This window comes from Symphalangus syndactylus, chromosome 13 (genome assembly GCF_028878055.3).
Source record: "Symphalangus syndactylus isolate Jambi chromosome 13, NHGRI_mSymSyn1-v2.1_pri, whole genome shotgun sequence".
NCBI lineage: Eukaryota > Metazoa > Chordata > Mammalia > Primates > Hylobatidae > Symphalangus > Symphalangus syndactylus.
Window position 1 is genome coordinate 99358991 of NC_072435.2, and position 24328 is coordinate 99383318.

Here is a 24328-nt window from a genome sequence, read left to right on the forward strand (position 1 = left end):
ATATAGTAATGCGAGAGACTAATAAGGGAAATGGGTGTAGGGCTTATAGAAACTATGTAATTTTTCTGTAAATATCTAAAGCTGATCTAAAAAATAAAGTTTTTTAAAAAACTTTTTAATTAAAATGACAAGAAGGATGAGAGAGAAAGGGTAAAACAAAGCTTTAAAAAGCATCCTTTCCCTGTGCAGGCTTCACTCTGGGAGCCTTTCAAAGGGAAGACACCTGAACAGATTGTTTGGATGAAAGAAAGAGATCAAGTGGCCAGAAAGAAAGAAAATAAAATTATTTTGTCCTCTTGCAACTGGGGGTGGGGAGATCTATATGTTTTAAATGAATTCATCAGTACTTCTTCTGATTGTGCCTTCCTACAAGACACAGCTCAAGGGTCAGCCTCAGAGACACATTTCCTGCATCCCTGAGCCCCTGGGCCTCGCTGCTTGCCTCCCCTGAGGTAGAATGTCACTCATCTGTTTACCAGAATCCTCATCCATGCAACACTGGTCCCCAGCTCTGCACACGCAGTAACTCAGCCACTGCTGAACCCTCCCTATCAGACTCATCCAACTGTGAACCAGCAGCCTTCAAACCCACTGCTGGGTGCTTAATAAATGCTTGTTGGATGAACTCAAGCTGGGCACATAAATTCACACAGACTTCAACAAGAGGAGAGAAGGAATGGTGCAGTTCTGGACAAGACAAAGAAGAAAAAGCCTCACGAATGCCCCCACATTCTCAGGAGTAATAGGGACCACATGCATTTGTGCTGCGGGCATGAAGAGAAGATAGGGTCCACCAAATCCTGTACCCCTAACACGTGAATACTTCTAACACTTAAAAAGACTTGGATATTATTTAGTGCAGTGGCCTCATTTTACAGAGACAGAAACCAAAGCCAGGAGGGATTAGGTGACTTGCTCAAGGCCACAAAGCTAGTTATGGCACTGCCCTAATCACAAGGAGACCCAGACTCTAAAGCTAAATAACCCACCTCCACCTCTTACTAAATGTGCTAAGACTGATAGTTATTTAATAATTAATAATAATAGCTACTATCTACTGAGCATCTGCTGGGTGCCAAGCACACACTGAAAATCTCCACGTTAATCCCATATTGCAATGGAGGAAACTAAGTTCAGAGAGGAAAGTAACATGGCTGTCATACTCCAAAATCCTCCTTGGACTGTCACACATCAAAGCCCAAACTCTGGTCCAATGGCATATCAGTCCATTTTCATGCTGCTGATAAAGACATAATCGAGACTGGGAAGAAAAAAGAGGTTTAACTGGACTTACACTTCCACATGGCTGGGGAGGCCTCAGAATCATGGCAGGAGGTGAAAGACACTTCTTACATGGTGGCAGCAACAGAAAAATGAAGCAGCAGCAAAAGCGGAAACCCCTGATAAGCCTATCAGATCTCGTGAGACTTATTCACTATCATGAGAATAGCATGGGAAAGACTAGCCCCCATGATTCAATTACCTCCCCCTGGGTCCCTCCCACAACACGTGAGAAATGTGGGAGATGCTATTCAAGATGAGATTTGGGTGGGGACACAGAGCCAAACCATATCATTTCGCCCCTGGTCCCTCCAATCTCATGTCCTCACATTTCAAAACCAATCATGCCTTCCCAACAGTCCCCCAAAGTCTTATTTCAGCATTAACTCAAAAGTCCACAGTCCAAAGTCTCATCTGAGACGATAAGTCCCTTCCACCTATGAGCCTGTAAAATCAAAAGCAAGCTAGTTACTTCCCAGATACAATGGCAGTACAGGCATTGGGTAAATAGAGCCATTCCAAATGAGAGAAATTGGCCAGAACAAAGGGGTTACAGGCCCCATGCATGTCCAAAATCCAGCCAGGCAGTCAAATTTTAAAGCTCCAAAATGATCTCCTTTGACTCCAGGTCTCTATATGGACTACATTTAGTTGTCACGTCTGTTCAGCTTCTTTAGGCTAAAACAGTTTCTCAGACTTTTCCCTGTTTTTGATGACCTACAGTTTTGAGGAGTACTGGTTACATACTTTGTAGAAAGTCCCTCAATTGGAATGTTTTCCTTTTTCCTTTTTTAATTTGGGATTTTTGGATGTGTGAATGTTTATGCATCCTGTATTGGCGTGACATCCAGGTCACACTGATGCAAGACTTGGGTTCCCATGCTCTTGGGCTGCTTCACCCCTGTGGCTTTGCAGGGTACAGCCTCCCTCCCAGCTGCTTTCACGGGCGGGTATCGAGTGTCTGTGGCTTCTCCAGGTGCACAGTGCAAGCTGTCGGTGGATCTACTGTTATGGGGTCTGGAGGAGAGTGGCCCTCTTCTCACAGCTCCACTAGGCAGTACCCCACTAGGGACTCTGTGTGGGGGCTCCCACCCCACATTTCCCTTCCGCAATGCCCTAGCAGAGGTTCTACATGAGGGCCCCATCCCTGCAGCAAACTTTTGCCTGGGCATCCAGGTGTTTCCATACATCTTCTGAAATCTAGGCAGAGGTTCCCAAACTCGATTCTTGACTTCAGTGTACCCATAGGCTCAACACAATGTGGAAGCTGACGAGGCTTGGGGCTTCCACCCTCTGAAGCCACAGCCCAAGCTCTACATTGGCCTCTTCCAGCCACAGCTGGAGCAGCTAGGACACAGCGCACACAGCGTGGGGCCTGGGCCCAGCCCACTAAACCACTTTTCCCTCCTGGGCCTCCAAGCATGTAATGGGAGAGACTGCCATGAAGGTCTCTGACATGGCCTAGAGACATTTTCCCCGTGGTCTTGGGAATTAACATTAGGCTCTTTGCTACTTATGCAAATTTCTGCAGGCAGCTTGAAGTTCCCCTCAAAAAATGGGTTTTTCTTTCCTACCGCATCATCAGGCTGCAAATTTTTGGAGCTTTTATGCTCTGTTTCCCTTTTAAAACTGAATGCCTTTAATAGCACCCAAGTCACTTCTTGAATGCTTTGCTGCTTAGAAATTTCTTCCACCAGATACCCTAAATCATCTCTCTCAAGTTCAAAGTTCCACAAATCTCTAGGGCAGGGGCAAAATGCCGCTAATCTCTTTGCTAAAACATAACAAAAGTTACCTTTGCTCCAGTTCCCAACAAGTTCCTCATCTGCATCTGAGACCACTTCAGCCTGGACCTTATTGTTCATATCACTATCAGCATTTTTGTCAAAGCCATTCAACAAGTCTCTAGGAGGCTCCAAACTTTCCCACATTTTCTTGTCTTCTTCTGAGTCCTCCAAACTGTTTCAACCTCTGCCTGATACCCAGTTCCAAAGTCGCTTCCACATTTTCAGGTGTCTTTTCAGCAACACCCCACTCTACTGGTACCAATTTACTGTATCAGTCCATTTTCATGTTGCTAATAAAGACACACCTGGGACTGGGAGGAAAAAGAGGTTTACTTGGACTTACAGTTCCACACGGCTGCGGAGGCCTCAGAATCATGGTGGGAGGTGAAAGGCACTTCTTACATGGCGGCAGCAAGAGAATAATGAGGAAGAAGCAAAAGTGGAAACCCCTGATAAACCCATCAGATCTCATGAGACTTATTCACTATCATGGGAATAGCACAAGAAAGACTATCCCCCATAATTCAATTACCTCCCCCTGGGTCCCTCCCAAAATACGTGGGAATTCTGGGAGATACGATTCAAGTTGAGATTTTGGTGGGGACACAGCCAAACTATATCACGAGGTGATCTTCCCCATCCCATGCTTCAGCTGTCTCATGCGCCAGGCACTGTCCTAAATGCCTTTCATGGATGGACTCGTCCATTCCTCACCTGAACCCTATGATGCTAGTGCTACCTGCAGCCCTATTTTACAGATGAAGAAACTCAAGCCTATTTTGACCTCCCAGTTCTCACAGGGAGCAAGCAACGAACCTTATCCATAAATCAGGATGGCAAAAATTTTGCCTGCAGTTTCTTATAAAACTAAACATGCAATTACCATTTGACCCAGCAATTGTACTATTTGGCATTTAGAGAAATGAAAATGTACATTCACACAAAAACCTGTACACAAATGTTTACAACATCTTTATTTGTAACAGCCAAAGACTGGGAGCAACCCAAATGTCCTTTGAACTATGGGTAAATGGTGCAATGTAGTTAATCTGTGGTTAAACAGTTAAACTGTGTTATGTCCATACCATGAAATAACAGCAAAAAGGAATGCACTATTGATATAATACACATAACACTGGATAAATCTCCAGGAAATTATACTTGGTGAAAAAAAAAAAACTCCAAAAGGTTATATACAGTATGACTCCATCAGAGTAACATTTTTGAAATGACAAAATTTTAGAAATGGAGAACAAATAGTGCTCCAGGGATTGGGGACAAGGGAGAGCATGATGGGGGGAGGTGGGTGGGGCTATAACGACAGAATGAGGGATCTTTACCAGCAACTGTTCAGTCCCTTGACTGTGGTGGTGGATACATGAACCTACATGTGACAAAACTGTACAGAAATACATTTGTGCTCTCATGCATGTGCACACACACAAGTACAAATAAAATGAGGACACTCTGATCTGTGGCCTGTATCAATATATACTGTTGTGATAATGTACTACTGTTTTGCAAAATGTTACCACTGGGAGAAATTGGATAACGTGTATACCAGATCTCCCTCTATTAGTCCTTTTCTGTTTGTTTTTTACACAGGGTCTGGCTCTGCCACCCAGGCTGGAGTGCAGTGTTGCAATCTCAACTCACTGCAGTCTCAACCTTCCAGGCTCAAGCGATCCTCCCCAACTCAGCCTCCCAACTAGCTGGGACCACAGGTGTGAGCCACGAGGCCTGCCTAAATTTTGCATTTTTTGTAGAGACTGGGTTTTCCTTTGTTGCCCAGACTGGTACTGGGCTCAAGAGATCTGCCTGCTTCGGCCTCCCAAAGTGCTGGGATTACAGGCGTGAGCTCACACCTGGCCCCTGTATTAATTCTTAAACTGCATATAAAGATACAATTATCTCCATAAGAATTACAAGTTAAAAAAAAACTTGCCTGCCCAAAAGCTGGGTTAGATAATCTTCTATATTTCTTTCATCTCTTAAGACCTGCAAAATTCCCAATGTCTCCAAAGCCAGTCTTCTTTCCACCATACCACACAACAGCTTCAAAAGCCAAAGCAAAATTAACTCTTGGCAAAGGGAAACTAAGAAAGTAAGCCACCATTTCATAGAATTCTGCATTGCTAGTCATTTTACGTCCCCTCTGAAAATTACTCCAATTTGCTTTTTTCATTAAACTGACTTCTGGCCAAAAAATGGAAAATGTGATCCTATAAAACCATTCTTGCTCACCAAATAATCTCTCCCTATCTATGTGCCACCTCCACAACAAGTAACCAAAGTACAAATTTCGGTTCTGAATCCTCCTTGGAAGCAACAGCGACAATGGATTATTGGTTCCCAAATGGTCAACGGAGCACAGGAAACAGGACACTGGGTTAGGAGCTGAGACAGACCTCCCCTTGGCCAGGTCACTTAAACCTGAGTCTCTTCTTTCCCATCTATAGAATGGGGATGTCGAACCTCCTTCGTAGACTACTGGAACAATTTAGAGATAATCTACCTGCCTGGTAATAGTATTTATTAGTTCATTAGTAGTAACAACCGAGCCAAGCTCATTTTATGTGCACCTGGCCATGAAGTTCCCATTGACAGCCTTAGAATCCCCTCTTCACCAAGGTTAATGGATAACCCAGAACCTTCCCCACCTGGACCTCTCCTCTTTCAAACGCCGCACTGCTCATCTCATCTCATCTCATCTCATCCCATCCCACCCCACCCCACCCCCACCAAAAGGAAAACAGACCAGCCTCGGGATCGGCCACCCGCCCAGCAGCCCCGCTCCTGGGCATCTCTGCGCCAGCCCGACTCGGCTGTTACTATTATTACTATCGATGAATAACAACACCTAACGGTGCGTGGGAGTGGCCGGCTCCCAAGGGAGGCCTGCGGAACCCCCGCCCTGCGCGGCCCAAAGCCCCTCAGACGCAGATTTCGGGCTAAAAATCCCAAGAATATATACAACAGCTTTCCCGACCGAGGAAAGGCGCGAGTTGTGAAGTTTCTAGAGTGCATTTTTCCGCGTTTCCCCGAGTCGCTCCTCAGGGGCGATGCTGCCTGCGGCTGGGGGTGTGGGCACCGGGATCCGCGACTGGAGGCCCTGGAGGTCCGCAGCTGGGCTGGTCCGGGTCCCAGGGGTCCCGCTTCCCAGCTGAGAGCGCAGGAGGTGCCCCAGGCGCCGGGGCGGGGTCGCCGCCTCACTCACCTTCTGTGCTTCTCTTCGCCTCCCGGTAGCGCTCCCACAGGTAGCGCTTCATGTCCGGGGCGGTCCCGCGTGCGGTGCACAAGGGCCGGGCGGGGCCCGCACACGGCCGCCCCCGAGCCGCGGTCCCGCAGCCACCCCGCAAAGCCGCCGCTGTCGCCGCCCTCGTCCCGGCCCCGCGTGCCACCACCGCCGCCGCTGCCATGGTCATGCCTGCTTCCCGCTGCCGCCACCGCCACCGCCGCCGCGCCGCTCTGCGACTGCTGCTGCCCGGCCCAAGCTCTACCCGCGCTCTGACCTGCAGGCGGGCCGCTCCTGCGTCGGAACACGTGGCGGCGCAGGCCTGCCCTCCGGCCGCTGCGGGGCGGGGAGTGGGCGGAGCCGGAGGCGGGGTCTAACGGGGGCGGGGTCTAACGGGGGCGGAGTCGATTGGGAGTGGGCGGGTCTGGGGCGGGGGCGGAGACGGGGCGGGGCCAGGCGCTCCACGCCTAGCCTGCTGCGGTCAATTTCAGAGTGGCGCGGGGGTGGCCGTGTGGTGGCGCAGGGGTGGCCGTGTGGTGGCGCGCAGGCCACATGGGATGGAATGATGAGGTACGACTCCGGAGCCGCCCGCCCAGCTCCGCCGCACCTTCCTCCTGCGTTCTGGGGCTGACCCCCAGCTCTGGCCACACGGACAGCGCCCCTCCCACCCCAGCTGCTCTGGCCCTGGCCCCAGAAGGTGACCTCTCTCCGCATTAATGGCCTCTGGCAGTCTAATTAATGACAGTCTGGACCTCCCCTGGATCGTGGGGCCCCTCTGAGACGTCCCCGATCCCCAGCTTAGATTTATCCAGGACCTGTGAGTGGGTGGCTGGACCGAGCCTCCACTCGTGGGCTGATGTCGGCTAGAGGAGCCCAGCCCCTTAAGACCTCAATAAGTTTGAAGGGCACTCCCATTACACAGCCTGGAAGGCCAATGCCCCCCCACCCCCGATTTCCGCCTGGCGACAGAGGTCCTCGGAACATGGTCACCCAGCTCCTGCCCCTGCCCACGCTAACCGCTTGGTGCACAGGTCTTCTCTCAGACCTGCTAGGCTGCACCCGTCCTGTGCCTGTGGTTCCACTGAAGACAAATGAACCGCAACCTCCCTGCCTGGGAGCAATCCTGTGTGAACTGAGTCAGACAAAGCTTCTGCAGGAAAGACTGATTTGGCCCAGCCAGAACCTTGCTGAAAATCGCTGGACAGCAAGGGCTTCCCAAGCTTTCCTGTGGTTACTTAATTTTGGGCAGGTAGAGTAGGGGGAATAGCCCTCAAGGCTGGCACTCTGCCAAGGAGACCATACTGGCTTGTGTGAAATGAGTGGAACACAGTTTAAGACAAATAACCCAAGGCATCAGTGTACGCTCCAGTTGTGGGATGGAGGGTTCTGGAGGTGTTTCATGGAAAAAGGTGGCATCTGGGTTAAACTACCATTTATTGAAGGCTTGCTGTGTGCAGTATCTCATGTAATCCTCTCAGTAATCCTGAAAAGCAGACTCCATAATTTCTCCAATTTTACAATATAGTCATCCCTCTGTACTTGCCAGGAATTGGTTCCAGAACACCTGCCCCATACATACATACCAAAATCTGCAATGCTCAAGTCCTTTATATAAAATGGCTAGTATTTGCATACACACATACTTCTATATATTTTAAACCATCTTGTTTACTTTTTTTTTTTAAGACAGAGTCTTTCTCTGTCACCCAGGCTGGAGTGCGGTGGTATGATTGCAGTGCACTGCAGCCTCGACCTCCTGTGCTTAAGCGATCCTCCCACCTCAGCCTCCTGAGTAGCTGACATTACAAGTGTGAACCCTCATGACCAGCTAATTTTTGTATTTTTTTGTAGACGGGGTCTCACCACGTTGCCCAGGCTGGTCTCGAACTCCTAGACTCAGGCAATCTGCCCGCCTTGGCCTCCCAAAGCGCTGGGATTACAGGTGGAAGCCAATGCACCAGGCCTCAATTACTTTTCATACCTAATATAATGTAAATGCTCTGTAAATAGTTGTGATACTGTATTTTCTATTTGTATTACTTTTCACTGTTGATTTTTTTTCTAATATTTTTATCCTTGGTTGGTTGAATTCACGAATGCAAACCTGCAGATACAGAGGGCTGACAGTAATGAGGCCAAGAAAGATGAAATAACTTTCCTAAAACCACACAACTGAACCCATTCTTCCATTTGGCTTCCTAACATATAGTATGTAGGATTTAGGTGGGTGATAGGGAAGAAAGTAGCCAATAGGTAATCCTTAACAGTTAATGGTTAATGTTTTACAAATCACTGACAAAATGAGACAATAAAATGTTTAAAACAGATATGATATCAAATACACAGGCTCTGGTACTTTAAACTTACTTTATGGTTTTAGTTTTATGCCAAATTATATATTTTTTAATTCGTGTTTCATAAAAAGGGTTGGTGATAGCAATTGTAAATTTTGTTCATGTGGAAAATTAATTCATAAATTCAAAATAGATAAACTATGGCAATGCAAAAATAATACAATTAGAATTTTAATAACATTGCTTCTGTATACTTTTGGATATGGAACACTATGAGATCAACATTGCTCTAACTACCATAGAAACATGAATCACCTAAAAATTGTTCTCCTTAAATAAAATGAGTTAGAGCCGGGCGCGGTGGCTCACGCTTGTAATCCCAGCACTTTGGGAGGCCGAAGCGGGCGGATCACGAGGTCAGGAGATCAAGACCACGGTGAAACCCCGTCTCTACTAAAAATGCAAAATAGCCGGGCGTGGTCGCCGGCGCCTGTAGTCCCAGCTACTCGGAGAGGCTGAGGCAGGAGAATGGCGTGAACCCGGGAGGCGGAGCTTGCAGTGAGCCGAGATTGCGCCACTGCACTCCAGCCTGGGCGACAGAGCAAGACTCCGTCTCAAAAAAAAAAATAAAATAAAATAAAATAAAATGAGTTAGTGTTTAAGTGCCCAAATAATCATATTTCCAGACCTTGATTATTATCTTTCCTGTGTACTTTAGAACCAAATATCCAATAAAAGAGTTCTAATTAAAAACAAGTGGAAAAAACAGATGCCAAAAAGCCCATGATACATTTTTATTCTTTATTAATATTATTTGAGGTCTTCAAAAGTTTTGTTTCAGTATGAAATCTTCTCTGCAAAAAAGACTTCTGAGATATCGAAATATAATCTGGGCTATGAAAAAGCCACTTTTCTGATATGAGCTCAGATTCCCAAGGGTTTTTTGTGCTGAGAGGCCATGGCAGGGGCTGGCGGTAAATGGTGGTGATTTTGCCTTCTCCACTCTCGCTTTTAGCTAACAAAATTCTTTGCCTTGAAAGCTTTATTAAACCATTCATTTTACCCAAAGATAAAATGTTAGAGGAATAGTCTTTTTCTTTGAGGCTTCCTTTCCTGAGCCATTCCATATTTCAGCATTATTTTGTGTCTTCCATTGTATCTTTTCCTTGGCAGATATGCAAATAATGGGTTTCTTTTTCCCTTTTCCAGAAGCACATTTTGATTTATCTGAAACTGTCTGAGGTGCCAAGTCCATTCTTCTAGCCCTGTGTAATTTATCTGCATTCATGCACATCGCAGAGCTCACTGTATGAGAACTCGGAGCACTGTGGTAGTTTAATTTAAGCAAGTGTTCCCAAAATGAGAAGCGATTCCTAGAACCCTCAGAATGTTGCTGGCTCATACCTTGAGGCCAACATCTCCAGCTCTGGATCCACTCAATTTCTCTCAGAAGGCTGCAAAAGATCAAAAGTTGTCAAGAGGTCACATATATAACATGAATAACCAGAAGCATATTTCTGTTTGGAACATGAAACAGAAACTCACTGCAGGATTCCATGGGTTGATGAATGAGAAGATCCCAGGTGGATCACCCCTAAATCAAGTGATCTGTACAAATAGCCTACTGCCTCAATCATGACGTGATGACAAGAGTCACTTGCCAATAACTGACCTGCTAGATATTTGAAAATAAGATTATTAGACTTTTTATTACTCCTGGCTTCACACATTTAAAAGAGAAAGATAAGAAACATTTATAAAAGGTGGCATTGGAACATAACTTATTTGTAATACTCTGCCAAAAATATTTAACCTGAGTCTCATCATAAAGAAACAATCAGGCTGGGTGCAGTGGCTCATGCCTGTAATCCCAGCATTTTGGAAGGCTGAGACATGTAGATTACTTGAGCCCAGGAGTTCAAGACCAACCTGGGCAACATGGCAAAACTCCATCTCTACAAAAAATACAAAAATTAGCTGGACATGGTAGCACATGACTATAGTCCTAGCTACTTGAGAGACTGAGGTGGGAGGATTGCTTGAGACCAGGAGGCAGAAGTTGCAGCGAGCCAAGATTACGCTACTGCATTCCAGCCTGGACAACAGAGTGAGACCCTGTCTCAAAAAAATAGAAAGAAAGAATCAGACAGATACAAACTGAAGGACATTGGGGTAGGGATGGGAGGATGGAACCTGACTTCAACTCTTCAAAATAGTCAATGTCATAATGACAAAACAAAGGTACTTAAATCTAGACTAAAACAGACAAATGCAGTGCAAGATCCTCAGTAAGTTAACAGGTATAGAGGACATTACTAGATACTTGGGGAAATTTAAATATGGACGATAGTTTGATAATAGTCTTAGGTAATAGTTAAATTTCCTGAGTTTGACTTTTGTGGTTATATGGGGGAATGTCCTTGTACTCAGAAGACATATGCTGAAGTACAGTATTTAGAGACAAAAGTGTCATGTTTGCAACTAACTTTCAAATGGTTCAGAAAAAAAATATATGTATGTATGTGTCTGTGCCTGTATATGAAAGAGAGAACACAAATGTGGCAAAATCTTAACAATTGGTGGGCCAGGTGCGGTGGGTGGCTCATGCCTGTAATCCCAGCCCTCTGGGAGGCTGAGGAGGTAGGATTGCTTGAGCCCAGCAGTTTGAGACCAGCCTGGGAAACAGAGGGAGACCCTGTCTCTATAAAAAATAATAATAACAATTTAAAAAAACAATTGATGAAGATAGGTGAAGGTTATATGACCTTTCACTATACTATTCTTGAAATTTCTCTGAAGGTTTGAAATTTTTCAAAATAAAAAAATTGAGAAAAAATTTTCAAACTGCCACAGTCAGTAATTGAATTCTCGGCCTGGCGCAGTGGCTTATGCCTGTAATCCCAGCACTTTGGGAGGCCAAGGTGGGCAGATCACTTGAGGTCAGGAATTCAAGACCAGCCTGGCCAACATGGCGAAACCCTGTCTCTACTAAAAACACAAAAATTAGCTGGGCGTGGTGGCACGCACCTGTAATCCCAACTACTTGGGAGGCTGAGGCAGGAGAATCACTTGAATCCGGGAGGCGGAGGTTGCAGTGAGCCAAGATCATGCCACTGCACTGCAGCCTGGGCGACAGAGCGAGACTCCATCTTAAATAATAATAATAATAATAATAATAATAATAATAATAATAATAAAATTGAATTCTCTAAAATTTGTTAAAATAAAAACAATCCATTTTACAATCTAACTTGCAGATGGTACTTATTTACTCATTTTACCCATTTACAAGACTGCTTTTAAGGGGCTGAACTTATACCATTGATTATAAACATAACGTAAGGCTGGTGTGTGTAAGGCACTGGCTTAGAAATGTGATAAAGAGACTGCTGCCTGTGTAAAGGCTAAAAACACTGACAGATGACCCAGTCAGTGTTCCTGTGTTAACAACAATAACAGCAAATATATATAAATACCATCTGTCAGGACTGTGTAATCTTATAAGGTATAAATTATCATCACCTGTCCACCTGGTTCAAAAATGAAAATGTATCAAACTGTAAAGTGAAAAGTGTCTTTCCCTTCTCTGTCCCCATCTGTGCAGTCTTCTAAAATGGAATCACTGACGTTAGTTTCTAATGTGTCCTTCCAGAGAATTTTTAGTGCATGTTTCATTTTACTTGTCTTTTAAAGATGAGCATGCTGGATGAGGTTAAGGAACTTGTTCTAGTTCATGGAAGAACAGTCCTGGGTCAGCCTCGTCCCCAAGTCCGTGCCCTGCACTGCTACACTAGGCTGCCTCTTCCCCATTCTGGATTGTGCTTCTGAATATCAGCCGTGGCTTCTGCTCGCAGAGATGTTCTCTCTCTGTGGCTCTGCTTCATGGATCAGACCCTGTATCTCACATTGCCTGCAGCTTTCTCTGGAAATCCTATAGAAAATTTCAGCTGCTGTCTCTGCTTAGCGATCTGTGACTGTTTCTTCTTTTTGAACTATTTTCATGACTCCCTGTGATGTTCCCAGGTGCCTCAGTGTAGCTCAGCAGAAGACACTTGTGAATTACCCTGTTCTTGACGAACAAGTTGCATTGGACTTAAAAGGAAAAGTGGAGAAAAATAGAAGCTGGATGTGTCATGTGGTGGCAAACACAGAACCCATCCTCAGAGATTCTCTGGGCACCAATAACCAGATTCACAGGTGTGACTGACTCTCTTCATTCTGCCCAAGTCCCCTGAAGAGAATCTGACTTGCTATGGGATTGATATTTTCATGCGGACGAGTTTCTGGTGCCCTCTGCATACACTACTTCATGCCTTTGCTACCCGCCTCTCTCTTGGCCACACACAACTCCTCATGCCCCTTTTCCCTGGTGACCCATTCTAGACCTGACCTATAGCTTTGACCTCAGAACTTTCTGGGATGCAATCTGACTCAGGCAGCAAGCAAGCCAGGGAAAGGACATTCTTGCCTCATCCCCACCCCCAGTTTATTCCATTTTTCTTGGAGCTGGTACCAGTTGGGTCAACCTGGTCAGTTCTCCCAACCCAGGAAAGAGGAAAGACCAGAACGGGTGAATTTAAAATGGAGAGATGTCACTGAGCCTCTTCCCACCTCAGACCTTTGCCCTGGATGGGGAGGGAACCTAACATTTAATTTTGTACTCTATTGGCGGTTCTGCATATATTATATCATTAAATCTTCACAATTACCCTATAGGTAGGCTATATTATACCCCACTCAATTGGTAAGAAAATTGAGACTCAGAGAGGTTATGTCCACAAGCCAAGAAGGTAGCAGAACTGGGATTCCAACTCAGGTCCCTAGGATCCAGGACCATAACTTCTAGAAGTGAGGAAAGAGAACACTATTCTTCCTGTTTTGTTCGTTCCAGGGAAGATTTTCCATAAAAATACATCTAGAAAGAAAGCATCCGTTACCTTTTCTATGTTGTACTTACGGACAGAGCCGCACCCATCTTATTTCCAGTGGAATGTGAATTGGGGGTGAGGAAGGGGGGAAGGTCCAAGGAATGCTCTTACGAATCTGTTCTCAGATTTTAAGTAGTAAGTTTTCCTAGTCTCCCCACTTTATTTTCAGTGCCTAACATTAAAAAGATGGTGGAATATTTATTATTTCCTTAGAAAAACAAAACAAGATATTTCATCCAAAGATAGTCCTCTATCCTATTAAGCACTCTTCTAAAGCACAATTTTTCCTAATTTTTATTCTACTGAAATTAAAATTAAGTCCTGTTCCTCTTGCTTCATATAATATTTGCTGTCACCTAACAGGTGGATTTTTGCAATGCCAGTCCAGTGTGAGAGATGTTTACTTTTTTCCCAGGCCGACAGCAACAATCCAGGCAGTTGTCTCCAGGTAACAGTGAAATCTCTCCAGTGTTGACAGAGGTCTCGGGAAGTTTCCCTGAATGAATAACTCAGTGGATGAACCACCCCTGGGAGGGGTAGTTCATTACTAGGCAGCATCCACTGAGTTATTCTGTGCTGGGAGCAAATGGGATTAAGAAGTGAGGACAATCACAGCCCATAGTCTGTGTCTAGATTCTAGAAGATGGGCTGCAGTTGTAAAAAGGAAGGAAGGTTTGGCACTATTTAAAGGCTCTTTGTTGAATGTTTCTTTTTGTTTGATAATTAGGCTGTGTCTAAAGTTTCTTTGTCCAAAATCCTTAAGTTTGAGAAACTAAGTGTGTTTGCTCATTCTTTTTTTTTTTAAAACTATGAACTTAACCTAGAAGTGTTTGCTTATTCTTTCCATAAATGTATGTATCTATAAACAGGTTAGGGAGAAAGCTGTGTATCATTGTCCCAAATAAAGTAAAAGGTTGCAATTGGATATCTCCATGGGCCCTCAATTTCTGCTCCAAAGAAAACAATAAAAGAGGTTAAGGGGTCCTTTCCCCTACCCCTCTCCATTGAAACCATGGCCTAGTCTGGCCCAAAAGGACCTGGTTGCAGATGGCAAGTAGCGTCCTCTGTTGTCTTCCCCCAGTTCTGCATGAACTCACTGCACCAATTAAAGGAGACGGGCCTGTGCAGGAGCCCCACCTTTAAGCAGAGGGAACAGATTGTTCTCTCTTAAACAGGGTTTTGTCTCTACCACCAAAATTGAACACTCCCTGTGATCTCTGTGTTGCTAAACACAGCGGTCCGTTCTCAATCTGGTGGTCAGTTCTCAACACTCTCCTCTCTTGGCTTCAATGATTTGACTGCTTCTCGGCCTGCCTCTGGAGCCATTCTTCATCTTTTACTACAGCCCTTTCCTCTTCTCACCCCTTAAATACTGGCATTCTTCCAAGTTCTATCTCTGGCCATTGTCTTGTCTTACATTCTTCTTGCTTCTTTCAACCATTCTACTGGGTTGAGCCAGCAAGTATACACTAAGGACTCCCAAATGTTTTCTCTAGCTCAGTCTTCAAGCTCTTAAGCACCAGACTCATATGTCCTACTGCCTACCGAATGTCTCTACTTGGATAGAAAATTCAAACTCAACAGGCCCCAAATTAGCTCACTGTGGCTCCCACCCCACCCTACCAAACTATGCTCCCTCTCTTGCAATGCCAACAGCATCATGCACCCAGGTGCACTGACCTATGATATAGTCGTAAACTGGGAAATGCTTTTGGCTTTCTCTCACCTCCCACATCCAATCAAGCACCGAGCCTGTTGGATTTACTAAGTCTCAAATCTGACACTCTCTCTCTATTTCTACCATCCCCTCTGAGTTTACCAATTCCATCCCCCATTTGGTCGCAAGATTGTTATATCTTAAACACAAACTTACTCATGCCCCTTAGTGCTGGAAATCCTACAGCAGCTTCCCTGTCAAGCCCTTGAGCCTGGTAAACCTTGCTGATTCCTCCAACATCATTCCCCAACTCTCCCCATTCCAGAGTTTCAAACCACCCAAGTTCTCCCTTCCTTGACATTGTTCATGCCGATTTTCCTCACCTAAAATGCTCCTCGTGAACTTCTTCACCAGGCACCTGTCAGAACTCACAGCCCAAGCCACTGTCTCTGGAAAGTCTTCCTTCTTGCCTCATTTCTGTGCATCCCTGTGCCCTCTCCAATGTCCGTCACAGTACATGACATATTGGATTGCACTTCTCTTCATGTGCTTGTCACCCCAACAAGACCACAAACTCCTAGAGTTCACAAGCAGCAGGAAGGGCTTGGGACTGGGGTCAGAGAAATGGATGCCAAGTCTTAGGTCTACTTACTAACTGTGCCTGGTCTTTGTGAGCCTCTATGATTATAATATCTAATCCATAGAATTCTCTGATCAAATGTACTGGGGCAGGTCATGTGATGTATCTGCTATTCCCTCAGCTTTAAAATTAGTTCAGTGACCTCTAGAGCCCTTTCCAGGTTTAAAAGTTTTCTAAGTTTATAAGGCCTGCTTGACATTTTTTTTGCAGCCAATAGGGTTTACAAATATATAAACTATTAAAAATGATTAAGCCTACACAAATAAAAAGTAAGCTCTGTTAACACACATAAACTGGTTTGCTGGATTAACCAGGGTTCTCCATTTCTTCTATAAAACATACTCCCCAGTGTCCAGGTAACACTAAATGCCTGCAACTGGCAGGCTTATCTCTACTTTGCTGGCATACTTTTTCCCAACAGTTGGGTGCTGGTATACCCCAGAGTCAACTGAGTATGTCAATCTAATTAGGTAATTTAATTGACTGCAATACAGACTAATAAGATATGAATATGAGATAAAAAGGAGTTGTTTTCTCTGAAAACCAGATTGAATTCTTGGGAAAGGCTCAATACCCTGAGGTGCTAAGAAAAATAAGTCCAAATTGTGAGTGGACAAGACAACTGCAAAAGATTGAGGGGGGAAAAGGCAGTAACTTAGAAGAATACTGCACACAGACTGCATCACAATTGTTGTCACCCTTCAGAAACCAAAACTAGAAATGGAGGGTGATGCATTTTGAGAAGATGACATCTAATTCCAATCAGAGGACCCATTAAAGAGAGAGAAAGAGAAAGAGAGAGAGATATTTTAATTATACATGTGAAAGTCTGGAGAAAGAATGGATTTATATTTAAGTTAAAATGTAAGATTTGTCTGTATCATTTATCTGACTTGGATTAAGAGACCAACTGCTATAGTTGAAGAGGGTTCTGGCTGAGCTGGGGATTTTAAAATGAAACAAAGAGAAGGGACTGAGAGAGAATTTAAAAATGAAACAAAGAGAAGGGACCGACTCTCAGCGGGGCTGAGAGTCACCCACTAGACACTAGAGCCTTTGTTTAATTTCTTCCTTCTAAATTTGACTAAGACGGTTGGCATTTCTTTTAAAAAGAACCCCAGGGAGAGAGAAGTAACATAATGTTCATCTACCACACTTCATCCAAAACAAACAGTTCAGTACAGAACACTCAGCTTGATATAATGGAACATGAAAAAGCCACATTTCTGTTCTTTTCTCCCACTTGTGTGGTGTCTCAATAGCCAAATGTAAAACACTCATCAAAGGAGAGCAATGAGATTGCTCTGTGTCAGAGGTAGCTTGGAACATTAATCACAAAAACCTTCATTTTATAGTTAGGGTTCCTACTAAACTCTCTAGAATTAACAGTCTTATTAGGTTGACATTTGTACTTGGAACTGGATTTGTCACCCTCTCACAAATCTGTCATCTTAATATGTGCTTACTATAATCTCATATATAAAAATGTGATTTTAAAATTAAAATCTTAATTATCAAAAATTGCTGGAAGCCCACTATTTTCATACCCCTTGGAAGATTACACTGTATTATACATGTTGCTCAAATATAATAATACAGCCTGGTCACATAGCGAGACCTCATTTCTACAAAAAATGTTTTAAAAATAGGCATAGTGGCGCATGCCTGTAGTCCTAGTTACTTGGGAGGCTGAGACCAGAGAATTACTTGAGCTTAGAAGTTTGAGATGACAATGAGCTATGATCACACCACTGCACTCCAGAGCCTATGTGACAGAGACTGTCCCCCCAAAAAAAGTAAAATAATAAAAGATCAAGAAAGGTGTCACGACATTCAAGCTAGCAATTATCATTAAACTGAACTCTAAAATGAAATCTAAAAAGTCAGCTAAAGATCATTGTTTTCCATAGATAAAAGTACAGTTGGGTTGTTTCTTTCAATACTGTTAGCCTGGAGCACAGCCATCATTTCTGTTGGATAACCCAAGACAAATTGCCCAGAAAGAACCTGCTTATCCACTTCTCAGCCTACCTACAGTGTCAGAGCACCCATCTACGTACAGCTAGCGCTGTTTCTGATGTTTTGAAGATGGAAAGAATACATGATAAGGCCCCTGCCCTCAGGAGTTCACAGTCTGTTTGAGAGGTTAAAATATGCATCTCAGAAAGGAAGAGAAAACAAGTGTCACAAACATGTCCTTTGTGCTCTTTCATGGATTCTGGATTCACAAAATGATCTTAGAATATAATATTAGACAGCTCTTGTGAAGATTATGCTAGAGGAAATGCTCTGGGTTCCTCACACTTACCTACTTTGCAGAAATCCTGTACTGGTTTCAGCTGCTCTTACGGTAACACCCCAGATCTTTGACTGGGCCTGAGAGGCCTGTGACCCAGCCCGCCCAACACCTCTCCAATATCCTCCTCATGCACCTCCTTCCCCACATTGCTCTCTGCACTCCGGGCCCTTAAAACTCCTCCCAGCCTCGAAAATTCTGTTCCTACTGCCTGGATGACTCTTCTCCTCCCTCTCTCCCACTACTAGTGAGCCACCCCTCATCCTGCAGATCCAATTTCAGCATCACTTCCTGAGATGCATCCCCAACCCACGCCCCTCCATCTGACAGATCAAGGTCACCTGTTAGTACTTGTATTTTCCCATGATAGCACTTTCCCCAACTGTAGTTAAGCCATTGTGTATTTAGTTGTCTAACTGCTGTCTCCATGGTAACGCTTTCCACAATTGCAGTTAAATTGTGTGTTTAAGTTGCCTGACAGCCTTCTCCCCCAATGTAAGCTCAGGGAAGGCAGTGTTGGTCTCTATGGGTCTGGTTCATTGTTATCCTCCCAGGAACTAACATAGAGATTGTCACTTAATAGGTGCAGTAAATATTATAATTAATAAATGAATGATAAGAATGTAAGTAATTAACATTCAAATGCCCTTAATAATCAATACTTGCACTTCTAAAGTGGGAAGGTACATCTGAATTAGCTAAGGCATTTCCTCCATCCTACATTCATTCACTTGGCTAGTGTTTATTGAGTACCTGCTAAGTGCCACCCACTGTTCTAAGAGCATGGTATACAATGGTGGAGAAGACAGATCATGTCTCTTCTTTATAGCAAAAGAGATGAAAAAAAAAACCCTAGTGAACAGATAAATATATAACTTCAAGTAGTAAAGTACAGGTTGAGTATCCCTTATCCAAAATGCTTGGGACCAGAAGGGTTTCAGGTTTCTGACTTTTTTAGATTTCGTAATATCTGCATCACGCTTACCAGCTGAGCATCCCTAATCCCAGAACTCCAAAATCTCAAATGCTCCAATGAGCATTTCCTTTTTGCATCACGTCAGCACTCAAAAAGTTTTAGATTTTGGACTTTTGGATTAAGTATGCTCAACCTGTGCTATTTACTTTAGTACCTCAGAGGGTGACAAGGGTAAGAGTTAAATTCCATAAGATAGACAGGGAACTCTTCACTGCACATTTGTGGACAGACTTTAGACAGCCTCGATGAGCTCTAAATAATTTTCAAGAGTTTCCAAAACAATTTCCTAAATAGAACAAGCCCATTAGAGGGTCACTGGCCCCCAAGCCTTCCTCAGTCTTAGGTCTCCACTTCCCTAAAGGAGAGAATTTCCTTCAGATCAGCACACCGACTCAACTCTCCCACCACTCCCTGTTCTTCTTGTTTATCTCCCACTCCACACACCTCCTCTGTCCCAATGCTTCCTCATAGCCCCTCTTGACAGCTCTCAGTTGATCCCCTTCACATCTTATTTATTCCTACCTTTGTTCCCGTAGTTCTCCCACCTAGAATTGCCCCCTTTCTCTGACAATCTATGCCCTCCACTTCCTAAAGGATCCCTTTCAAGAGATTTTCCTTGAACATCCTCTTGCTACTGATCATGGTCTTCCTTTATACTTAGGCATGGAATATTAACCCTGTGTTGAGGACCTTAAAGAATGCAACACCCTTATTTTACATATGGGGCCCAGGGACAGACTTGGGCCAGAGGCATTGTGACTTGCTGCAGGTCACACAGCTGATTATGGCCAAGATAAAACCAAAACCCAGTTCAATCCCCTCCAGCCAGGCTATGCTTTAAATCTTTAATGTGCTATATTTTTTATTATAGGTTTATATTGCCACCTAACAACAAAAAATTAAGTTGCTTGAAGTTGAAGACAGAAGTTATCTTCTTTGTTTTTGTATCCTGCAGAGCACTTAGTACAATCCTTTGAGCATGGGCAACCTAGTGTCCATCTATTTGTCTCTTTATCTGTTACTGCATCCAGAAAAGACAAAGAGAGATTTTTACCAAATTTAGAAGGTATGTTTGGGATGAATTAAAATACAAGCTACGTGGCATTCATAAAAGTCACATTGGATAATCTAGGAGACCACTTCAAAGTGATGGGTATCTCCCCTGCAGGGCACCCAAGGATCTGCCCCACAATGGAGACAAGCTACAGACAAAGGAAGAAAATATTAATAGTAGTTTCATATATGAGCCACAATCCAAAGTCACAAAGGCAGATGCAAGCAATCATTTCCGTTGCCTTCATGTGGGTGGCTTCATGCTATGTACATCAAGTGGGTGGTTGGGGGTCGGGGGTATGGATTGTTTTTCTTTTCTTTTTTTTTTTTTTGAAACAGGATCTCACTTTGTCACTCAGGCTGAAGTGCAATGGCAGGATCTTGGCTCACTGCAGCCTTGACCTCCCTAGCTCAAGTGATCCTCCCATCGTAGCCTCCCGAGTAGCTAGGACTACAGGTGCGAGCCACCATGCCCAGCTAATGTTTTGTATATGTTGTAAGGATGGGGATTTGCCATGTTGCTCAGAGGCTGGTCTCAACTCCTGGGCTCAAGCAGTTCTCCCACCTAGGCCTCCCAAAGTGCTGGGATTACAGGCGCGAGCCAGCACACCCAGTTGAATTGTTTTCCTTTATAGGGTAAATTATTCTCCCAAACCACCCCAGATCAACAATCCAGTTGGGTAAGATAATACCACCATATCACTCTGATATGCATTACAAGGTATAAAGTACTTAAAGACTTGCTGAATAAATGCAGTGTAATTATATGCATACCATAGTATGCATAATTACACATGCATATTATATTATACATAATATAATATAATCCAACTCCCATGAAAAATACATAGCTGTTGACATCAAAGTGAACTGCTTTGATGACTAATGTTTGGTAACACTTTTTACTGCAGAGGGCCTAAGACATCTTTAAAAATGATTAATACTGAGGAGTCCCAACAATTTGCGGCTCTGGCTTACTTCTTATTTTACGGAGTCTACTCAGGCACATTTCCATTTAGATAGAAAATTTCCATTGAAGGTAGGAAAACTAAAAATACTTGTTACATGTTGAAGGACAGCTGGTTCAGAGGTCTCCATAAACAGACTACTTTCCCTCCCTCACTCTTGCCTTTGTGTACCGAAGATATTGATTTGCTCTCACCATTCACCGATTGAAACCACAGCACACAAATGTCACATTAGCAGTTGGATTAACCATCTACAATGTTCCTGTGGGCCGGAAGTGGGCCTTATATTAAAGGAATCAACTTCAATCAACAGCAGGAGATAACGGCAAGAAATAGCAGCAAGAGATGACTCCTCACATAAAAATGCTTGGTCTAACCACCGTGAGTATTGACTGAAAAACTGAAATGTAGACTTATTTAAGAAGTCACAAAAAAAAAAAAAAAACACTGCAATTGCTACTATTACAGATGCCTTCATAGCTGAAAGTAAATGCATATATTATCCTTCCATCACAGACCAGACACGAAAACTGTTACATAACAGAATATTATATGAAACAATCAGATTAAATATACTAGTTCTTTGTCCATAAACTTTCTCTAAATTTGCATCTGTATTTTCTGTTTGTAAAACTGCTTCAGCGTAGAAATATTTAGTGAAAAAAAATGCACACACACATTCCCAAATCTACACATTAAAAATATTCTTTCCTACAGATATCAGGCATTTAAAGCTTTTTTCCTCCTCAGCAAGTGACTGCCCTGAAAGCAATCATGTTTTCTTGTAAAACAGATGATAACCACACAAGCTGGGAAAGGTAGCTGGTTTAGGTCAGGGTTTCTCAACCTCAGCACTACTGACATTTGAGGGTGGATAACTTTTTGTTGTGAGGAGCTTTCCTGGGCATTGTAAAATGTTCAGCCACATCCCAGGCCTCCAACCACTAAATGACAGTAGCACTCCCATCTCCCAACCTCTCCCCCAGCTCCAGTCATGACAATCAAGAATTTCTCCAGACTTTTGGTCTGGGGGGCAAAATCACCCCGGTTGAAAATTACTTGTTTTGGTTGAAGTACAGATAATGCCCTGTGGCAATGAGATGTCAGGACCCCTGATAGTGTTTTGTTTTGTTTTGTTTTTTTGAGATGGAGTCTCACTCTGTTGCCCAGGATGGAGTGCAGTGGCGCAATCTTGACTCACCACAACCTCCGCCTCCCGGTTCAAGCAATTCTCCTGCCTCAGCCTCCTGACTAGCTGGGACTACAGGTGTGTGCCACCATGCCTGGCTAATTTTTGTATTTTTAGAGAAACAGGCTTTCACCATGTTGGCCAGGCTGGTCTCAAACTCCTGGCCTCAAGTGACCTTCTCGCCTCGGCCTCCCAAAGTGCTCGGATTATAGGCATGAGCCACTGCACACAGCCAAGATCTATGTCTTACAGCTAAAATCAAGGGTGGGCCCTTGTGAAAAGCTGTCTCGTTATTTCTGGTCACATGTTACTTTAGCATCACAGATGAAAAGGTATGGAAAGCTATTCATATACAGTAGAAACAATGTCTTAGGACAGAAGTGGAAGAAAGGTGGGAACCTACACTGATGGGGAAGGAGTGTGGTCAAGCAAGGAGCTCAGCCTGCAAAAGAATGAAAAACGGGATGGAAACGATTTTAAGAGATACCTTTCCTACTAGAAGAACATAAGTAGGTAGCAAAAATAGTTTAAAGTTTGTGAAGCAGGAGTTGCTTGTTTCAAAAATGGAGACTTTTTAAAAATAAGCAAAGTATGAGGTGAATCAAAGGTAAAAGTCACCTGCTTATAACAAATAGATGGGCGTGATTACCTAATTTACACAACGTGTCGCTGAGGCTGATGCTCAGCTGCTTCCTGAGGAGTGAGGACTTGGCCAGAGTTTCTGCATTTTCCTTTATTTTTATCACTTGTTTATAATATTTAAGTACTTGCTTCCTTTGGGATCTAGAAAAGAGAAATTTAATTAAAGTTTGCATCGAAGAGGGCTGGCATGCATTCATTCATTCATTCAACAAACATTTACAGAATGCCGGTGCTAGGGCTGGGGAGCAAAGATGAGTATGACTAACACTTGCCCTCTGAGAATTTCTTTGAGGTAGGAGGGGAGACTGGAGAGTGAAGCAGGAGTCCACCCACAAAGGACCTTGAGTGCAAACCTGAGGATTTTGACTTTAACAGTGAAGAGTTTTCATTAAGAGCCTGATATGATCAAATGCACATTTTAGAATCTGCCTGGGCAGAAGTGTGGAGAACACACTGAAACAGGTGAGGCCACAGACAGGGAGACCAGTTAGGCTGAAGGAAGAAGATCGATGAAGGTCTGAGCTGACACAGTGGCCACAGGTGCAAAGGGAGATTTGCTAGTACGTGGTGTCGCACTGGATGTGGTGGTGCTGATGCTGGGGGTGCTAGGGGGCTGCTATATGTGCAGAGAGTGATGTGGTTAAGAGCTCAAGTTCTCAAGTCAGGCAGATGTGGTGGTGGGCCACAGTGGTTAGGCTCAAGGGCTCTTCAATCAGACTTCCCAGGTGCTAACCCTGGCCCTGCCACCTAAGAGCTGGGTAGCAAGCATCTCAGCCTCCTAAGCCTCAACTTTCTCATGTTCAAAAGGGGGATAATAGGCTGGGCGCAGTACTTCATGCCTGTAATCCCAACACATTGGAAGGCCAAGGCGGGAAGATCACTTGAGGCCAGGAGTTCAAGGCTGCAGTGAGCTATGATCACACCACCACACTCCCACCTGGTTAAGACAGCAAGACTCTGTCTCAAAAAAAAAAAAAAAAAAAACACAGATAACAGAGTTGTTATGGGGATTAAATGAGAAAATCAGTGTAATGTGACTGCACAGTGACTGATTATTAACATTGCTAGGATGTATCGTTAAGATGATGCCATGGTGTCTGCACCAAGTGAGGTGGGAGAAGGAGAATTCCGTTAGGAGGTGAGGGTGTATGTGTCCAGTCTTGAGCACATTGACTCTGGAGTGCCAGTGGAATATTCAAGTGAAGATGTCCAGTAAACAAGGCTGGGCACGGTGGCTCACGCCTGTAATCCCAGCAATTTGGGAGGCCGAGCCGGGCGGATCACGAGATCAGGAGATCAAGACCACCTTGGCTAACACGGTGAAACCCCGTCTCTACTAAAAATAAAAAAAAAAATTAGTCAGGCACGGTGGTGGGTGCCTG

The 24328-nt window shown here is 44.1% G+C and overlaps 2 protein-coding genes across 2 annotated transcripts in view; both read right to left on the reverse strand.

Moving 5' to 3' along the window:
- NT5DC3 (5'-nucleotidase domain containing 3) overlaps positions 1-6605 on the reverse strand; it is a 71567-nt gene extending 64962 nt beyond the window's left edge. Inside the window, exon 1 of the mRNA XM_055236361.2 lies at positions 6286-6605. Within this exon, the coding sequence (XP_055092336.1) occupies positions 6286-6493 (208 nt within the window). The 5' untranslated portion in view covers positions 6494-6605. The remainder of the gene's footprint in view (positions 1-6285) is intronic.
- A 2779-nt stretch (positions 6606-9384) lies between these two features.
- Positions 9385-24328, reverse strand: part of LOC129460312 (putative tetratricopeptide repeat protein 41) — a 91488-nt gene continuing 76544 nt past the window's right edge. Inside the window, 4 exon segments of the mRNA XM_055237936.2 lie at positions 9385-9690; positions 9693-10051; positions 10143-10272; positions 22954-23087. Coding sequence (XP_055093911.1) covers positions 9392-9690; positions 9693-10051; positions 10143-10272; positions 22954-23087 — 922 coding nt within the window. The 3' untranslated portion in view covers positions 9385-9391.